We start from the raw sequence: 21807 nt of genomic DNA, 5'->3' as shown, positions 1-21807 counted from the left end.
ACGATGGTTGCGATGATGATGACGACGAGGACTTAGTGATAGGAAATGAAAGTGATGAGGACGTTAGCGATGACGAAGAATAAATATGTTTCTCATCAATATTTCTCTTGAAATTTAATAATTAGATATTGTTGTACATACTTTAATGTCAGAAAATTTCGTGAATTTCACAAATGACCCCTCAATTCACGAAATTAAATGGTCACTTAAAAATCTTTTGGCTGATTCACAAAAATTAATTCCCACGAGACACAGTTTTCAGGTTTTCTTAGTCATTATTTGCTTATTAGGGACAAGCCTTACGTTTTAGCATAGAAGTTTGTATTCGTTGATTCTTGTTTGCAAGAGGTTTTTATAGATAAATTTATTTATTTTGATTCAGAAAAGCCTTATTTTTGACATGAATTACGTGATTTTAGAGTGTTAATATATTCTATATATATATATTTTCTAAAGCTGTTTTAAAATTTACACGTTTTGGTTCACGGTAGTTGGGGCCTTTAGTTAAAAGTTTACGTAATTTAGAATTTTCTACAATTCTCAAATCACCAGTTATAATGTGTTGGTGGAAAGGATCACAAAATTCTGAATTAACACATTCACAACGATCAGAGTCAAGTGTAAATGAAGACAGACGAGAAGGCGACTGAGTGTGGGCCCTTAAACACGTGGAAAGTCACTATGCCAGTCACAAGTCTGGGACTTCGGGTTTTGTTTTGTTTATGTATCCTTTTTTTTTTTTTTTTTTTTTTTTTTGATTTATTTGATGTGTTTGCTTTTGTATTTGTCCCCATTTTGTATGTATTTTGATGAACTTACGGAAGTGTGTTTATCAAAAAAGTTTTTTGCAATTCATTGTTTCTCCACTATTACTTTTCTTCTATCTTCATTTGGATTAGGTTTTTCTTTCACATACCACTATTTAAATTCCCTTTAACTTTTTGCTAAATTACCCTCTGTTTCGGAATGATTAAAAAATAAAAAATACCAAAAAAATCGTAAATACACACAATTAACAAAAATATTCTTAACTTTTTTCGTTTTTATCAGTTTGAGTTATTTATATATCAATACTTTTCTTTTTCTAAAATGACAGATATTACATATCTTCACTATATATATATATTCTATATTTTCGCTTTGACATCCGCGGAGTACAGACGTGTCAAAATTTTTGGCGCTTAAAACACAACACACCTAGTTTCTCGAGCCAAATTTTGTTTTAAATATGTCTATCACAACAAGAAAGCAAAAGAATGACATTGCTGATATTATTGCTGAGATTCCTGATGATTATCCCACCCAACTGCAGACTCAAGATCCACCACCAAAGGAAGGAGATACATCAGTTGTTGATGGGGAAGTATATTATTCTACCTCTAAGTCTTTTTTTGATTTGGATCCCACACGAGAGATAACTTTGGAAATGATTTACTATGAGATGAGAATTATCAAACATGACATTGCTGAAAAGATCAAAGATACTAAGGATGAGATCATCATTAAACTTCAAAACGAAAACCTAGCTATGAAAGCAGAAATTGACACTTTGAGGCAAGACTTAGATTCAAAGTCCTTGATTATTGATGATCTCAAATCTGAATTGAAAAATATCTCAAGTGACTTATGTAAAAATGACGACATGATACAACTTGAAAGGGAATCTGCTGAGCTTCAACAATATACAAGACGAAAATAACATTGAAATAGCTGGTATCCCTGATTACGTTAAACAACAGGATCTAGAGGCAAAAGTTATTGAAGTTGCTAAAGCTGTTGACATTACAATCTCTTCACAGGATATTGAAGCCTGTCATCGACTCACTCAAAACAAAAATCAAAACGGACCAAAAACGTACTATTGTCAGATTTCATAAACAGAAAATTTGCAGAAAAATTCATCAAAAAAAGGAAAGGAATTCAAAAAGAGAGAAGTTTTGTCAAAGTGAATCTTTCTAACACGTTGTATATTAACAATAACCTTTGCAGTTATTATCGATATCTTTGGGGAAAAGTCAAATCACTCTATAATAAGAATGCAATTGAGTCGTTTTGGGTCTTTAATGGGACAATTAACGTGCGTTTTGCTGACAAACAACAATGAAAGTAATGAAAGTAACACATCTGAATGACTTGATTGAATCTTTCCTGATTATAAAGACATTTTCTACTCTTAAAAAGTAGATAATTCCCTGATTTTTGTTACGCATTTCTTTCTATTGTGATAGAGTATTTTCTTATTGATATTATATGACACTAGTTTTGGCTCGGGAAACATATCCCTTTGAACTTTGAGACACAAGATTAACAATTCTTCAAGCATGCAAAGTGCGAAGTGCACTGTTTGCCTAAAAAAAAATCTCTAGAACCACTCAAAATTTTTCATTTTTTGTCCAAAATGTGAGGGACGATCCCATGCAAAGTGCCTCGGCGTTGAACCAAAATTTGTAAAAAACATCTGGCTCTGTAAACTCTGCAGGCAAGACGCTTTACCTAATTTTGAAACTGAGGATAAACTACCTATTGGTAAAGACATAAGTCATCTAAATCCTATTTTAAAACATCTCAACTCAAAATCTAATCATTTTCTAACTTTGATTCTCAAGTCGACGATCAAGAAGACGATATAACTTATGACGATCATGTATCTCACTTTTAATTGCAAATATTATAGTACTCAAGAATTTTCTTCTCTGCCTCTTAAGAAAAAATCTTTTTCTGCTTTCCATCTAAATATCTGTTCTTTGGAAAAACACCATGACAATCTTACAACTTTACTTTCTGATCTTAATCATAATTTCAGTATTCTCGGTATCACTGAGACAAGGCTCCATTCTAAAATTGAAGATACCGAACTTTCCATCAGCGGCTTCAATACTTTTGATACTCCAGCAGTCTCCACTGCTGGGGGTACTGCCCTTTTTATTTCTAAATCTCTTAAAGGCAAACCTCGCGAGGATCTTCAAATTTTTATTAATTCTAACAGCGGCAATCTTGAATCCACCTTTGTTGAGATTGTTTTGAAGAATCGAAAAAACTTCATCGTTGGTTGTATCTACAAACATCCTCTTCTCGATGTTGATCTTTTTAATAAAAATTTTTTATCTCCTTTGTTGAAGAAAGCTTGCCAAGAAAATAAAAATCTTATCTTATTAGGTGATTTCAACATCGATCTTTTAACTTGTGACACTGACCTTTCTCACTCTGCGTTTCTCGACAATCTCGGTGCCTACCAAATCCTACCAACAATCACCTTGCCAACAAGAATTACTGACACTTCGAGCACTCTCATTGATAATATCTTTACCTCTCCTGTCAACTGTACTTCAGTCTCTGGAAATCTTACTGTTGCTATTTCCGATCATCTTCCTCAGTTTTTGGTTCTAAACACAGACTGCGGTCCCGAATTTAAGCCTGAACTTCCTTTTCGTCGAGAATGGTCTAACTTTGATGAAGCCAGCTTCAAGGAAGAATTTGACAGTTTTGATTGGGAAAATCTTCTTGAAATCGACAAGGGGAATGTAGACTCATCTTTTAACACTTTTCAAACCCATTTCTCTTCATTGTATGATAAGCATGTCCCTTTGAAACAACTTACTAGGCGTCAAGCTGATCTCCTGCTGAAACCCTGGGTTACGAGTGGCATTCGTACCTCAATGAAAATCAGGGATAATCTCAAAAATGACTATCTGAGCGTTCCTGATTCTGCAAAGGATCTCAAATCTTTCCTTCGAGGTAGGTATAAATTTTATCGTAATCGAATAGTTTCACTCATTCGTGCAAGTAAAAAACTTCATTATTCTCGCTATTTTCAACAAAACTCTAATAACCTTCGTAAACTTTGGCAAGGTGTCCGGGAAGTCATATCTTCTTCGAATTCTAGGTCTAGTATTTCTCTCAACATCAATGACTCTCTTTCTTCATGCCCTCAAGAAGTCTCAGAAGGCTTCAATGATTTCTTCTCAACGATTGCTGGTAATATACGATCAAAAAACCCTTACACACGTCATCACTTTTCTGAATGGCTATCAAATGAACGTCGAAATCCTAATAACTTTCTCATCTCGCCAGTCTCCAAACTCGAACTCTCTAAAGTTTTAATGTCCTTGAGTGAGAACAAAGCTTCTGGTCCCAATAGCATCCCTTATCGTATTATTTCTTCTAACCTAAATAGTCTGTCTTCGATCTTCACTGACATCATCAATCTTTCTTTTTTTACTGGTGTTTTTCCAAGTCAACTCAAAGAAGCGAAAGTCATTCCGATCTTCAAAAACAAAGGATCTCCTTTTGATGCTGAAAATTACAGACCCATTTCACTTCTTTCAAACATCGACAAAATTTTTCAAAAACTTATGCACAAACGACTGATAAATTTTCTTGATCAGACAAATTCCATATATTCTTTACAATTCGGTTTTCGCTCTGGACATTCTACTGAGACAGCCCTTCTTTACTGTGTTAACCAAATCTCAAGTGCCTTGGATGAAGGTGATTTCGGTTGTTCCATCTTTATTGATCTGCAAAAAGCTTTTGACACTGTCGACCATTCCATCTTACTAGCTAAACTAGATTTCTATGGCATTCGGGGAAAATCTCTTGACTGGTTTCGTTCTTTTCTAACTGACAGATCACAGTTTGTTTCAGTTTCAGGTAAAAGTTCTACATCTAGACGCATGCAACATGGTGTCCCCCAGGGTTCTGTTCTTGGCCCCCTTCTTTTCCTTCTTTATGTGAACGATCTTCATACTGCTCTTCGATATTCTCTTGTCAATCTGTTTGCTGATGATACTATGCTCTTTCTGAGAGATGAATCTTTAAAACCTATAGCTAAACGAGCAAATATCGACCTTAAGCTTCTCATGAACTGGCTGAAGGCGAACAAGATCTCGTTAAACGTTGGTAAGACTGAACTTATGATCTTTCGTCCGATTCGAAAGAAGATCAACTATGACTTAAAAATCAAAGTCAATGGACGCAAACTCATACCAAGCAAAGTTGTCAAGTATTTGGGTGTATATCTGGATGAACATTTGAACTGGAAACACCATATAAACTTTGTTTGTAATAAATTAAAGAGAGCTAATGGAGCTCTCAGTAAACTTAGGCATTATGTCGACAAGAAAACATTAACATCATTATATTATTCTATTTCTCAATGTCATCTTTCTTACGCAGCCCAAATATGGGGTCAACGGCAGACAATCTATGCTCGCAGGGTCCACATTCTTCAAAAACGAGCTCTTCGGATTATGACTTTCTCTGACTTTCGTGCACATTCATCTCCTTTATTTTTAGAATTCAAGATTCTTCGCTTTTTCGATTTTGTCAAATATCTAAATATATCTTTCTTTTCAAGCACTTAAAAAACAAACTTCCTACTCCTTTATTGCAAAGTCTCGAGTATAAGCGATTAAATGATACTGATCGTCATGAAGTTATCCGTTCTAAGTCCGGACTTTTAAAAACACCCGAAGTAAAAACAGTGACTTATGGCAATTACTCAGTTTTATACCAATCAATTCTTGCTTGGAATGAAATTCAAGATTTCTTAACATTTGATGACAACTCCACACTTGCATTGGATCGTCTTAAGGACTTTCTTAAGTTATACTTTTTGTCTTCGTATACTTAGCTCTCGTTACAGTTTGTCTTCTTAGGTATTTGGTTATTTGAGTTGGTTATTTTATTTTTAAACTTTGTTTTTTTAAAGCATTTTTACGAAAAATTTCTTGTCAATTTCTACTTAAAATAAGACCTTTAAAATTATTCAATCTTGTAACTATATCGTGCGGCCACCTCCTTAGTTTAGCTTTTTTTTCTATGAGTGTGGTCGCTCGTCTCGCTTATTAGGACAAATAAATCATTTACTTACTTACTTACTTACTTACTTCTGGTCTGTAAATTACCACGGTGGACTATCATAAATATTAAATATATTTTTTTCCCTCAAAGATAGAAATGCGATATGGCAAAAAAGAGAAAAATCCCAGCCAACCATTTTAGGGACAATTTCGATATTAGACGGGGAAAAAAGATAGATTTTTGGGCCTTTAAAAATTCTGGTCTGTAAATTACAAAATTTACGATTACTCGGGAACTAATTGCCCGACCGGCTTAAAATTACCCCAGTATTTAGACATTAGTAAGAGGGAGCTATAACTAGAAATTCGAAGAAAAAAATTAATCTGGGACATTTTACTGACCAGAAACCTCAAAATAGACTTTGGTCTGTAAAATACACGTTTTTAAAGAAATAATATTTTTGATGGAAGAGAAATTACCTGTTACTGACGCCTATGTCCCGTCAAAATTTCAGTGAAAAATATGAATATTTCGAGTTAGATATTGCCAAAGAAGTGATTTTTAGGGCGTTTCCATTTTTGTCTGTAAAATACCCAAAACGACATATAAAAAATTGCCACCCTATTTTTTTGGGTTCTTCTAAGGTTAAATATCTCAAATCCGTTGAGAAAGTGCTTTTATCAGAAAAATCGAACGGAAATGTATTCTGCCCCCTACTTTCCTTATTTACATAGCTGCTAAGTTTGGATAACCATCTCTTACTGTTCCTTAAAACTTGTTTTCTTATTTTTAGCCTGAGCAGTTCCTTAACAATTCCCTATTTTTTGGACCATTTTCAGCCTCGAGTTCCTTATAAACGTGTTCCTTATAAAAAAAAAACGTGTATTGCGAGTATAAGTGATTTCAGTACCTAACTCGAGATATTGAGCTTCCGAAAGCGCAAAAACTGGACAAAACAGCTGTTTCTGGCTGAAAAACACTGAAAAACACTGTTTTTAAGGATTAATATCTCGAGTTAGGTAAAGAAATCACCTATACTCGCAATATATCATTAATCTTAATTTTTTGAGAGCTTTCCAATGATATACAACAGGTCTCCGTTTTCTTAAGCTAAAATTTTCATTAATTTTTCACCCTATGATTTTTGCCTGAGACCGTCGTATTTGTCCGAAAATCACACCAAAGTGTCCGAAAAAAAATTGGCTCCCAAATTATTTTAATCACCCTACCCCTTAGCTTTCCAAAAATGTATAACAAGTGCTTTGACTAAAAAAGTCGAGCGACCTCAAAAAAACGAACAAATTTCCCCCTACTATCAGTGATATAACGCCCTAAACGCCTAAACGCCCTAATTCAGACGTAACAAGCACATCTCGTGCCCACTTGGATGAGGTGCCAAATAAACGAAGGATGGTAAATTTTTCAAAAATTACTATACACGATTCTTTTTTCTCTTTTTTTTTAAATGTGATGTTAGAACTTTAAGATTTTGTAAAATCTTGCATATTTTTTCCACTAATCGGCCCGATGATAAATCCTTTCATATTATCCGTTTTTCTGCGTTACGAATTTTTTTTCTCATCTTAAGTTACGCACGTTTTTCCCGAAAAAAATTGCTAAAATTTGAAAGTTTCTTACCCGTCTTTTTAACCGATAGATTTATAAAGAAATCGAAAATTACAACTTAAGTTGAAAAACATTTAACGAACCCGATTGGTCAAGCACTCTTCTGATGAATGAGAGTTCAACTCAACAAGAAGTTAACATTTATCTTACGTATTCTTTCGAATTCTTATGAAATTTTGTCCTTGTGGTTTATATATTTGGCAAAAATTTGTAAGATTTTAGTACAATTTAATACAAGATCTTGCAAGAATTTGATAACAGTCAGAATTATAGAAGACCTTACATTTATTTTACAAGATCTTGCAAATTTGGTTTGTAGGAAGGCACTGGCTACAAAAGGAGCTGCACCGAAGAGAAAATCTTGGATGCCGCTGCAAAAAGTAACATACGTTAAAGGGGAAGTTAAGTGGTCTTTAAGGTATATGGTTTTCCCTAAGAACCAATCCTAACATGATAGAATTCACGAAAATCTCAACTTCAATGTCTAAACATCGATATATCTTTCATAAACACATACGCAAAAACCGGTGTTTAAAAGACCCCCTTTTTGTTTAAAATTTCTTCCAATCTCTCTTTCGTGTGACGCCATTTGCTCCAGAAAGAATCTTTTTTAAACGATTTTGTAGTAGAAAAGAGCTGTATCATAACTGATCAAAACTATTTTTCAACCCCTGATATGATTTTTTCAATATTTCATTACTTGATGTTTTATACGGTCTAACCATACTAGAATCCAAAAACCTTGTTTTTTTCAATAGAAAATCAATGGTAGCCACAATTTCTAGGTATGTGAAAGAACCTTTGTGTTTTCAGTAAGGTCCAGTAAGCTTAGTATGTTTTGGACTTATTTCCATGTGAAGAAAGAAAGAAAGAAAGACTAGAGATATAAAAATTGTTTTTAGACCATTCTTCGCTCTTTACAGAGAAAAATGGTGTTCGAATCTCGCACAGTAAAGTCAAAGTCAAAATAAGAGACTTTTAAATGGGATATGTTAATTCTTTTTTTCTCGATGGAATCATTTTCAGCCACAAAATTCAAGTGGAATTAGCGATTTACCCAATCGGGATGAGGACTACTCGTGGACACATTTTCCTCTGGAGAGCCGAAGCTTTTTCCGCATCTACAAATCAAGCATTTACGGGTGCTTCATCAAACTAAAATTATCACAAAAGGTCAAGGACTTACTAGTCTTGTAGCTAGAAAGAATGAGAAAGTATAGGATCGAAGAAACGTGAAGAAATCTTGAAAAAAAAAACGAATAAACGTCTAGCCAGGTCTAGCAGAATCTCTTTACAAAACACTGTTTATCAGTAGAGATTTTGTTTAAAAGAAAAATTTCTGTTCGTCTTTTGGAGCAAATTACGTCAGAACAGATGCTCGTGCCACTCCTCTTTAAAAAACGCGTTCTCTTTAAAATTCACTTTTATTGCAAAAAAGAGGGAGCTATATCTCGTAGAAAAAAGTGTTTTGAACGAATGAAAAGTAACCCGAGGCACATGATATTGTCATATAATGATGATAAAAGCAAAAAATGGGTACCCTAGAAATTACTTAACTTCCCCTTTAAGACGCAATAAAAAAAGCGGTTTTCGTGTAATAGGCTACTCTCCAGACGGCAAAATTAAAAAGTGTGGTACTGGTGTTAAGCTCTGTTTCTGCCAAAACAGACACACGGGCGGACGGAAAGTTGCAAATGAAAGGCGCAACTCGCTAGTGCTGGGCTAAGTAGAATATGTAGGGTGAAAAGTGGACCGTATAAACCAGAGCTTAGATGACTTGGCGACCCACGCCAAATATCAAGTTTTTCTCTATATATCTTTCAATGAGTTATTATGCAGAATCTGCGAGGACTGTTTTTCGCAAAAATGGCCATAATTCGCGAAATTAATCCATGGGGAGTTTTATCCACAAAAAATTTAATCCACTTACTTCCACTCTAGGTACACCGCCGTCGACAAATACCTTAAACATGGCTTTACTGTCCTCAAAATAGGGGATACTTTTTCTATTTTGTTTTGGTGTAAGTGTGACTCGTGGCGCAACATGGACTATGACGTCAATTTTGGTGCTGAACGAACAGAATGATCCTTTCAAATTAACAGTGTATGTTCCAGAAAAATCGAGATATTTTTTCTTGCCAGATTGTCGTCCAATATTTATGAGCTGTAATCTCTTCTTTTCTTCCGGCCTTGAAGCAAAATCTGCGAAGAAAATTTTATAACAAAAATAATACACGTATTAATCGAGTTAATAACTAGACTAAACCCTTAGTGATCTACCAACCACTTTCATGTTCAGTTTTTTTTTATTTCGATGTATATCACAGAATCTTGGCGAGTTAATAATTTGATTGCCATTGATGTGCCTGCAAAAACGATCTGAACGTTTTCAATAGAACTTTTACATTCGAAATTCGAATCTCAGACCAGAAAAACAAAACAGAAAGAAAGATAAAAACAATCTGATGCGCGCATGTACAGTCTGTAGATTTATTTTTCACTTTTGCTTTTATATCTGGTCTGTAAATTTGTCAAAACTCCCTTCCGCTCTTTGGTCGAAGCTCGCTTAAAAATATAAATCTGGAAAAAAGTGAAAGAAAACTACCAAAAAACGCTCCAATCTATTCAAAGAATTAAAGCTAAGCACCTCAAAAAGATAAACACAAAGTATCGAAATCCCCTAGAGCTGAAGAAAAGTTTTGTTTGTCTTAACACCTAACAAAGCCAAAGGAACAACAAGACTCCCTTTTGTAGAATCATAAAGAAGTAATGTTAGGCATATTCAATATAACCCCCAAAATGTACTTTATACATAACTAAAATACCTTGAAATAATCTGCAACAGATCTGTAGAACTAACAAAACAATTATCACGAGCCAAAATAATGAACGAATCCGACCGATCTCTCTCAAATCCAACTATTGTTCAAATAGCTTGGACACTTATCTCTATCAAATCCAACTATCGCTCAACTATAGCTTGGATACAGATCACAACGCAATCCAAATATCATCACATAGCTTGGATACCAATCACAATTCAATCTAACTATCATCACATAGCTTGGATACCAATTTCCATTCAATCCAACTATCACCAAATAGCTTGGATACCGATCACAATTCAATCCAAGTATCATCACATAGCTTGGATATTAATCACAATTCAATCCAACTATCATCACATAGCTTGGATACCGATTTCAATTCAATCCAACTATCGTCACATAGCTTGGATACCTACCTTATTTCTTGAATACGATTGCTCAGTTCAAGTTTTACAGCAGTTTGAACACTGATCGGTCAATCCACGTCGCAAGCAAGACTTTATACCGATTGCTCAATTCATTCTGCTCCCGGAGACCTGGATACCAGTCACACAACTTAAGTACAGGTATCATAGGTCACACTGATCACCACATTCAATCTAGACGAACAAAGTCTGGATATCAAGTCAAGTACCACTATATCTTGACTCTGTCCGATAACCATTGCAGCTGGCTAACAAAAATCAGTAAATGCCTTCCATCAATGTAGTTCAAAGAGACTAGCTTCAAGCCAACACTCAACTTCTTCTATTCTCGACCAATCTGTCTCGAGTCAAGTCAAGAGAGATTTCTCAAACAAAGAGAAAAAGGAACATCAAGAAGTACATGATCACTCTAACTATGGAGGAGATCAGTTCTTGAGTGATGTAAGGTTTAAAAATGTGAATTTGTGAAAAAAATAAAAATCCATTATCCCAGTTCGTGAGGCCCCCCCCCAGCGGACCCAAAATTCACGCCATCACGCCAATTTTTTTTCGATTTCACGCCATCACGCCTGAAAAATTTGATTTTCACGATCACGCCAATTTTTTTCGATTTCACGCCATTACGCCTAGAAAATTTAGTTTTCACGCTCATATTTTGTTATATAAACTTAATTTTTGCCCACATATATGTGTGTTTGGTCGTCAATCAGTTTTTCGGCATTCTCATATGCGTAAGTCAAGATTATATCATTTTTCTTATCGAAAACACCCAAAAAATCTAGATAAAATTTGACACAGGGGTCAAATTCCAGTTTTTTTGGGTGTTTTTGATAGGAAAAATGACGTAATCTTGACTTATGCATACCAAAAATTGTTGGACAACTGGTCACATCAAAGGGCACCAGTTTGAGGGCTGAGGTATATTTGAGTAAATTGACAAAGCACACCATGGTTGGGTAACGGAGAAATTCTTTGAATTTTGAAGGGTTCAAAGTGCTATTTTAGGACCCATTTCAATTCAATTTGAAAAATAATTCATGTAAAACTAATGGAAATCTTTTAAAAGTACAAGCAACATGAGGGGTCATGCCCCCTGGTCCCCCCGTTGACGGGTCCCATGGGCATTAATTGTGAATTAGCGTGAATAGTTTTCAAAAGGGGAACGAGGAGGCGCAACCATGGTTTGCGCCGACGGGAGAAATTTTCAATTTAGTATGGCTAAAATCACCCTCATTTACTCTCTTTTTCCAAAATATGGGTTAAACATCACAGGATTCCTTTGATCAATCTGCTTAAAATTACACCTCATAATAAACCTGCTGCTTCTTTGTGTTTAAGGATTTGCTACAAATGTATGTTTTCCTGAAATAAAAGACCTGATATCTTTGATGCATCTATAAGAATAAGCATCTAAGAAAGAGAGGAGAATGTTAGTTACAGAGGAAGCGCAACCATGGTTTGCGCTGACGGGGAAAATTTTCAATTTTCGACCCTCTCATAGCATTCAGACTTTATTATTTTGAAGACTAGCTAGCAACTGCTAAAAACAATCGGAAGTTACAAGGATAAATGGCAGATGAATAGAACTGTTTGCACCTTTTCTTTTATGTTTTAAAATGAGATCTATAGGAGACCCTATAGGAGGCCCACCATAGTTGGGGCCGACCAAGAAAATTTTGAAATTTAAACCTTTCTAAATTGGCTAAAATGGACATAGAAATACGATTCAACTAATAAATATAATTTTCACGATCACGCTGAACTGCAAATTTCACGCCATCACGCCTGAAAAAACTCGATTTCACGATCACGCCGGCACTTCATTTTCACGCCATCACGCCGTTTTTTTCAAAATTTCACGCCATCACGCCACGAAAAACCCTCCATCACGCCATCACGCCAACCGCTGGGGGGGGGGCCTCATTCGTGAAATAAAATTTCTAGGAAATACTACAATTTATCGAATAGCCTGATTCAGTAAATCTTCGGGCTGCAAAGATCTCTAGCATGAAAGTATTTTACTTTTTTAAAACTATGTTATCTGAGTAGAAAAAATTTAAAGTATGTTCCAAAAAAATTAACAGTACTTACACAAAGTAATACATAACTCACTCCTGTTAAATTTTGTCATATTATTATGTTGATATTTTTTAATTAAAAAAGATAAAAGATGTATGTTTATGTAACGAAGCCGTAAAGTAGATTTATTGTTTCAAAAATTGTTGTCAATTCTTGCTTGGCACATCCATGTCTAATTCACTGGTTGGATGATTCAACAGAGGTTAGAAGTGTTACATTGATGAATATTTCAGATTATTTTATGATTTCAATCCTTTTTCCAACTCTTTATAAACCTAAAATTGACTTATTTTCTGCCCCATATCCTGTTACGTTTACTTTGTAAGAGCATTATTTGGACAATTAATTTTTTCAAAAATAATTTTTACCAAAATATTCAAGAATGATAATCTGTGTACTAACTAAAGAATAATTCAAAATTTTGAATTTAAAAAAATTAAGATTACACTAAAAATCTTTTTTCGAAAATTGGATTTCGGACCAATGTAAGGTCAAATTTCATTTCAATTTCATGTAACAGCTTATATTTTTTGATCAGAAAAGTCTAAGTTTGTCAAATTTGTAAAGAAGAATATTCTCGTCTCAAAAGTCATAGAAATGAGAAAAGTCGAAAATTATTTATAATCCTTTTTAGTACTCGCAAAATTAAATCCAGCAGTTTCATACAGATTAAGATTTCCTAGTTGTACGATACAAGAAGAGGAATCACGTCACGGTACGACGCCACAGGGAATAATCACGCCACCACGAGGCAAAGCCACATGGCCACACGAGGAAAAGTCATGGCCCTACGAGGAAAAGTCATGGCACTACGAGGAAAAGTCACGGCGCCGTAATATTTTTGAAACTACCCTCGGGCAGTTTGTTCCAAGTCGATACTGCTCTAAAGTCAAACGTGTTAACACCAAATGCACAGTTAGGGTATGACTGTTACGGAGTTTGTAGACTGATTGTTTTGTTTGGAACATATCATGCATAATTGGAGGTCCGAGGTGATGAATGGATAATATAAAGACCTCAATGAGTAGAAGTTTGAGATTTCTTACATGTATATTTTTAACATTACAATCAGTCAACAGAGCTTCGTAATCTAACCAAGAATTTTTCATAACTCTAAGTGCCCTATGATGGCACTTATCAATTTGGTTGCTATCCCTTTCCCACAGAACATCCAGACCAATGGGCAATAGTTAAATGGCGAAAGAATATAGGCATTGATAAGAAGTTTTGTTTGTTCTTCAGACAAAAAAGTTCTTATTCGTCTTAGCGATCTTAATTTTTGATTTGATTTTTTGCAAAGCTCAGTGACATGTGGGATAAAGGAAAGATTGCTATCTTTATTGATGCCTAAGAGTTTAACAATCTTCAATCTCGATGTTACCTATGCGCAAGGACGAGCTGGCATTCAAAGTGCCAGGATAAATAAGCTGAAATTTAGAGGGGTTTGCAACCATACAGTTATGCTTGAATCATTCTAATATTATGTTCAATTTATAGATATGATCATGATTTACTTCATCAACGGTATCACTTAAAGAATACCAAAGTGTTTCCATCAGCAAAATTTTAGATTTCCTTTATGAAATAAATTAGATCATTATAAAGATATTGAAAAGCAGTGGTCCAAGGATAAAACCTTAAAGGAACACCTAATAAAACATCAAGCCATGAACTTAAGTGTGAGCCTATACGGACTATGTACCTTCTATTGCTTAGGTAGTTATTAGGTAGTTATGCATTAGTTTTAAGCTTTTTCCCCAAGACCATAGGCTGATAACTTTGCCAGCAAAAGATCATGGAGTAGACAGTGGAAGGCCTTTGCCAGATCAATCAATACAGTCCCACCTTTTGTTTGTCAGCTAGAAATGTCTGCCAGTTTCTAAAAACTAGAAACAATGAGCTAGTGACTATACTACAAAAGAAATACAAACCTCTAGGGATTCGTATGAAGATAATTGCTTTAAGAATATAAAACGAAATAATTGCTACTTGATAGGTTAATGATCATAGAGACACAAAAGACAGAAGGTTCCATGGGGAAAGATAAAATGTGACATCCCCGTCCTTGAGAAAACCTTTCAAATTAACCAACATGCCACGCCCATTGATCATTACCCATTAACACAACGAACGCCAATCGAACCAACCAGCACAACAACTTGATACGAATGCTAATCGAATTGATAAGTATGTCAACCGAGCTAGAATCGGTCAACAGAGGTGATATAAGGTGAGGTCTGCTGTTGACAACGGCGTCTACTTCCACCAATAAAACAAATATCTTTACCACACCTCGAACTTCAAGGAGTAGTGATAGCAGTGGAAACCAAAGAAACGATCAACAGAGAATTTGACCACGACTTCAATTAGACAATCTTCTGGACTGACTCGACGCCGAACCTGCAATGCATCAACAACGAGGAGAGAAGGTTCAGAACATATGTGGCAAACCGTATTTCTGAAATACGAGAGCATTCTGAAGTATCCCAATGGAAGTTTTTTCAGGAAAGAAAAACCCATCAGTCTTAGCTACAAGAGAGGAAGATTTGAAGCAATAGAAGACGATGTATAGCTCAACAGCCCAGCGTACCTTAGACTACCTGAATCGGAATGTCCATCAATCCCGAAGATTCCCTTGGACGAAAACTACATTGAACTTTGCAGAGTAAACGTCACACAGATAAACGTAACCAAATCTCTTCTACAATATGAGAGAAACTCCTCTTGGCAAAAGGTCGTCGTGTCATTGCATGGATACACATATTCTTAAAAAATTTCAAGGCAAGTCGAAAATCATCGAGCAAATCCAAGCAAATGACATCCACGCAAAGACTAGCAATCATATCATCAAGTCCAATTCATCAAGCAACTCTAAAACGAGAAGAGTCAAGTGAACACTATCTTGTCAAACTCACCCAAAACGAATTCTTCCCCGAAGCAATGAATCAAATCTAAGGAGGACGTCAACTAAAAGTTTCTCAAAAGAAACTTGATGTCTTTCTAGATGATTAAGGAGTTATGCGTGTCAGTGGAGGACTAAAGTATGGAGACTTTCTCTATGCATCAAATATAAAATCGTCCTACCAACCAAACACTTTTTATCACACGGGTGTTGATTGTTTTGGTCCAATACTCGTCAAGGTATTGCAAATCCGTACTGGAACGCTTAATTTGTAGGAGAGGAAGCCCAAAGCTAATTCGTTCCGACTGTAGGACAAACTTTAAAGGAGCAAACAATGAAATCAAGAAGGAACTTGAACGTATGGACTCTGCCAAGATCAACCGAAGCTTGAGGCGTCAAAGCATTGAATGGGATTGAATACCAACACAAGGGTTGGGTATGGGATCTGATGGTTCAAAGTGTAAAGGCGTCACTTAATGCGATCATCATGGCCGAATACGTCGTGTTAAACGATTTCACTCTCTTGACAGTCCTCACTGAAGTAGACGCCTTTGTCAACAGCAGACCACTAACGTCAGTCAGTGATGACGCGTCTGACCTGGACGCGCTAACTACAAACCACTTTATTATTGGAAAAGCTTCTACTCTACTTCCAACATGCGTTATTTAAAATGACAAAGCGACTCCAAGAAAGCGCTGGAAACAATTCCAGTCAATCACTCAATAATTCTGGAATATATGAAGGAGGGAATACCTTCCCACTCTGACTGCTCGAAACAAGTGGACTCGAGCTTCAAAAAACGTTCAGGTCGACAACCTGGTTCTGGTACATGACACCCAATTACTCAGCCGCGGAAAATGATTTCTCGGGCGCATCAATCAATTGTTTCCTGTTCGGGAAAATCGTGTCCGAAAGGTCGAAGACATTACTCATTCCGTTCTTTACACACGGTCAATCACAATGATTTCACCACTCGAATTAAGTAAGTAGGATTACACCTCACCATTCAAAAACCAGCATCCGTATCAATCTAGTTCATTGGTTGGTCGACAATTATATCACCTCTGTTGACCGATTCTGGCTGGGTTATCAATTCGATTAGTACTAGTAATAACATGGTTTAGAGGGTGATTTGGGATTAATAACCCCGAGGTTCATTGAAAACATTTCAAAATTGCCCGAACGTAGTGAGGGCTATTTTGAAGTGTTTTCAATGAAACGAGGGGTTTTTAATCAAAAATCACCCGAGCATACCATGTTATTCCGCGTTAATTATATGGTCAAAAAAAGAATTGAAGAACACTCAATCGCTATTCTTTTCGAAACTTATAAATTCGAAACTATAAAAAAACACTCTTATTTTGATTGGCTTAAAAATTTCGTACGATATTTTGTTAACTAATCAAAATATCGCACGATACTTTTCTTTCGACCAATAGAAATTTTTGTTTACATCAGGGCGATTACAAAAAAGCGGGGCTATTACCGATTTATCGCCCCGCCCGTCCTTTACAAATCTAAGATAAATGTAATCAACCATATAATTAGCATTCGTATCAAGTTTTTGTGCTGGTTGGTTCGATTGACGTTAGTTGTGTTAATTGGTAATGATCAATGGGCGTGGCATGCTGGTGTTGGTTGTAAACTTAATTTGAGAGGTTTTCTCAAGGACGGGGGTGTCACATTTTATCTTTCCCCATGGAACTTTCAGTCCTTTGTGTCTCTATGATCATTAACCTATCAAGTAGCAATTATTTCGTTTTATATTCTCAAAGCAATTATCTTCATACGAATCCCTAGAGGTTTGTATTTCTTTTGTAGTATAGTCACTAGCTCATTCTATCTAGTTTCTAGAAACTGGCAGACATCTCTTGCTGACAAACAAAAGGTGGGAGCTGTATTGATTGATCTGGCAAAGGCCTTCGACTGTCTACCCCATGATCTTTTGCTGGCAATGTTATCAGCCTATGGTGTTGGGGAAAAGCTTAAAACTAATACATAACTACCTAATAACTACCTAAGCAATAGAAGGCACAGAGTCCGTATAGGCTCACACTTAAGTTCATTGCTTGATGTTTTATTAGGTGTTCCCCAAGGTTTTTTCCTTGGACCACTGCTTTTCAGTATATTTATAATGATCTATTTTATTTCATCAAGGAAATCTCAAATTTTGCTGATGAAAACACTTTGTATTCTTCAGGTGATACCATTGATGATCACATCTATAAATTGAACATAATATTAGAATGATTCAAGCATATTTTTTTTTTTTTTTTTTTATTTTCCAATTTATTTATTGTTGGTCTGCCATAGTAATAATAAAATACTAATTAATACCAACCGTAGAGAATAAACTAATCGACCGCCGAAGGCGGTTAATTTTCCGAGCTGTATACGGGTAAAAAAGTTGGATTCAAAATTTGTCACAACTGTGCTATCCTTTTGAATATTTTAAAATTTGACTCGCCCATTCATGCCTATTCTGCACGTTTTGCAGAATTTTTTACGGTTAAAGGTTTGAGCAGCTGAGCAAAATTTGAGATATTTGTAGAATCGCTGGTTTTCTGAAATGTGTGGTGTTTTACTACGGAGATAAAAAAAGCATTTTTTCGGAGATAACGATGTTAATCATGAATAGATGAAAAACATGCTGTGGCGCCCCGCTAGGGAGATAAATGTTAAGTAAATAAAAAAACTTTAAGTATTTATCAGCTTCTGATTCAAACCACAAGTGATTAACCCTACCTACTGAGAGGGGGGGCACAAAGTGCCCCCCCCCCCTGTTAGAAAATTGGCTGGCATTTTTTAACTAGTGAGGCTATGAAGCTGAAATTTTATGACTTTTCATTAAATTTTATGGGGAATGTTTTGGTTAAAAAATTTTTCTCATTGGTCAATTATTTTAGTCCCAATGACAGGTTTGTCGGTGACCACTACCATCCCACAACTGCAGCGCAGGCTATTTTGCTCTTTTTATGTGCTTACTCCAAGATACTATAACATGTCACCAGGTATACTTTAATGGTCCATTTCATTTGTATTGCTTCTATTACATCTTAAAGGAGAATTAGCAGCAAAAAACAAATATAAATATGACAAAAAAAAGTATCACCGACTTGAAAAAGTTGAAATGTTCTGATTTTACGCGGTTTTGAAAGTTTAAAACATTTTCTTCGGTTTTGGCGCGCTATAGTAGAACGTCACGACAAATATGTTGATTAAGATTTTAATTTCCATTTATTACATTGTAAAAGCTTTCAAATAAAAGCAAAATGAAGGAGAATGTGTTTCTCCATCTGATTCAATAGCAATTTTAAGAAACATAATTTTTTTTTGAGTTTTTTGGGTGATTTTTGCCAATTGTTGATACAATTGATGACGTCATCAAAAATTGCATTCAATTTTTAAAAGAATTTTTTGATAAATTTGTTTGTTATAGGTTCAAGCATTGCTGTACCAAATTTCATGACCAAATAATGTTCCTATCCTAAGTTATCCACGGGGGACACTATGTGCCCCCCCTTTCAGTTCTAAGGGACCCAAATAGCTCTCAGTAGGTAGGGTTAAACAACTCAAAATATACTACCTCATCAAAATCACTGATCCTGTCAAGCAACATAACTGCCACAGTAGTTTAGCTTATACATGTTTTTTTTATAAGCAATCAAAAATCCGAAAACAGGCTCAGAGATGCTTAGGTTCAAAGCTAGGTCCAAAGGCTGAAAAATGCTTGAGGGGATGCTTAAATCTAAAACATAAATTTAGGGAAATACTGAAAATCCGCAAAGTTCCATCAGCCAAAATCAGGAAGAAAACATTTTTCGTAGGCTCAAGTAATGTTTGCCATATGCTTAATTTTATGCTTATGCTTAATATCTGAGCCTAGATATGCTTATAAAAAGTATCCATATTTTCAAGTTAAATCACGCAAACGAGAGTGTCGATCATTGTCTAAACCGATGAATTCTTCATCAAATTTAAGGCGGTCGTTATCCAGTGATGTGAGCACTGTTCTAGTTATATAATGAAGAATATAAGATAAAATATTTTTTTTTATATACATATTTTACAAAGACAAATATTTGTGAGGCTTATTTCTTTCAGTGAGGATTTAAAAGTTTCGATAGAGGATTCAAGCTTGTTTTTTTCAGGAATCCGATTCCAAAGCAGGCTTCCTCGAAATAAGAAAGATTGAGTTCCATAACGTAGTGAATTAGCCTTAGGTATAGACATTAAAACTTTGTTTCGGAAGTGGAATTTTATTTTCTTCGTTACGTAGATTTCTTGCATGAACTCCGGATTTAATTTGTTCTCAGATTTGTAGACCTCACAAAGTAAGAAGCAAAGCTGAGTTTCGTGAACTGTCTTACATTTGGCGTTTTGCAATAAAACTTCATAATCGTTTCTGAATTCACAGAGTAGAGCTCTTAGGGCCTGCTTATGAACTTTAGTGATTTCTTCATATGTGGTTTTATTACAGAACATCCAGATTATCGGTGCATAGTTAAATATTGACATAATATAAGCATTAAATATTGACTTTCGCTGGTCAAAATTAAATATAAAAACGAATTCTGTTCAAACTCCAGATTCTGGATCTTGCTTTAGAGCAAAGTGAATTGAAATGGGTCGCAAAAGAAAGATTGTTATCAATAGTTATCCCTAGTAGCTCAACAGAATCCGTTGATTTTATCCTAACATTTCCAACGCTGATTTCTACAGGAAGATTCCTTTTTCCTAGAACCAACATTTGGAATTTCCCGGGGTTAGCTTCGAGGTAGTTATTTGAAAACCAGGCTAAGATTATTTCTAGGTCAAACTCAAGATTTGAGATGACCTCTTCAAGAGTTTCCGCACAAGAGTGCGAGGTGTTATCTTCCGCAAAATTGCAGATGCTGGCTTTAACAATAAAAAGAAATAAATCGTTTATGAATATATTAAATAAAAGGGGACCAAGAATTGACCCCTGCGGAACACCTAGAGTGATTTTTAACCAATCACTATATTCAGAGCCGATCTTTGTTCTCTGATAGCGATTACTCAGATAACATTTTAGAAGATCGAGACTTTTTGTTTCAATTCCGTAGCCTTTAAGCTTTGCGATAAGAAGTTTGTGGTCAATGCAGTCAAAAGCCTTTGATAAGTCCATCAGTACTGCTCCCACCTTCCCGGACTCATCAAGACTTTGATTCCATTGACCAATCATTTGAATTAGAGCATGTTGAGTGCTGTGCTTAGCTCTAAACCCACAGAAACTCGAATCAAAAATGCCATCAAAGTAGGATGAAAGTTGGATGTAAGCCCTGAAAATTTGTGATTTTTGGGGGGTCTTCAAAATCACAAAAGACCTATACCACGTGATAGAGCTCTTCAAACTGAGCAAAAAAATGTATTATATCAAAGTCTCAACTTTTCTTAATCAAAAGTTATGGGCGTTTTTGTGGTAAAAAATACTACAATTTTGGATAAATTATGCAGATTGTGGGGAAATTCCCTGTTTTCAATCAATTTTTGACCATAAAATCGTCTATAACTTTTGATCTAAAAAAGTTGAGACTTTGATATGATACATTTTTTTGCTCAGTTTGAAGAGCTCTATTACGTGGTATAGGTCTTTTTTGATTTTGAAGACCCCCCAAAAATCACAAATTTTCAGGGCTTACAATTTTGCCTAAAAACGCAAAAAATTGCAAATTACGCAAAAACTGCGGGTTTTCAAGCTTGGTAACATTCAAATTCCGAATCAGCACCTTCAAATTGACCAAGAAAGATATCAAAAGTTTATTCACCGATATTTTGAATTTTTTATTTATTTTTGAAACAATAACAATCCACTGGCCACGGCCTAAATTGGCCGATAGTTTTTCTTCAGAAATTTATCTTCCTTTTTAAAAACAGGCGTAACCCTTGCCCTTTTTAGACTTTGGGGAAATTTAGAAGTACTGAAGGCAAGGTTTACGAGTCTTGATAATGGCCCTGACAGTATATCAGAGACCACTTTGATTATTCTAATTGAAAAAGGACCGCTGACAGATTTATCTTGATTAAGTTTGAGCATAATACAATGGATATCTTCAGGAGTTACTTCGCTAAAAGAGAAAGACTTACTTGCAGATAGAGATTCGATGATGCGAAGTATACTAG

General features: G+C 35.3%; 1 protein-coding gene across 2 annotated transcripts in view; it reads right to left on the bottom strand.

Moving 5' to 3' along the window:
• Positions 1–9279: 9279 nt before the first annotated feature.
• The window catches only part of LOC136812759 (uncharacterized), a 232255-nt gene continuing 219727 nt past the window's right edge, over positions 9280–21807 (bottom strand). For both annotated transcript variants that reach the window (XM_067069283.1, XM_067069284.1), the window contains one exon: positions 9280–9630. In XM_067069283.1, the coding sequence (XP_066925384.1) occupies positions 9314–9630 (317 nt within the window). In that variant the 3' untranslated portion in view covers positions 9280–9313. The remainder of the gene's footprint in view (positions 9631–21807) is intronic.

The sequence above is a fragment of the Clytia hemisphaerica genome, unplaced genomic scaffold, assembly GCF_902728285.1.
Source record: "Clytia hemisphaerica strain Z4C2 unplaced genomic scaffold, Clytia hemisphaerica genome assembly, whole genome shotgun sequence".
NCBI classification, from domain to species: Eukaryota; Metazoa; Cnidaria; class Hydrozoa; order Leptothecata; family Clytiidae; genus Clytia; species Clytia hemisphaerica.
Note: the sequence above shows the minus strand (reverse complement) of the source record. Positions and strands in the feature narration are given on the sequence as shown.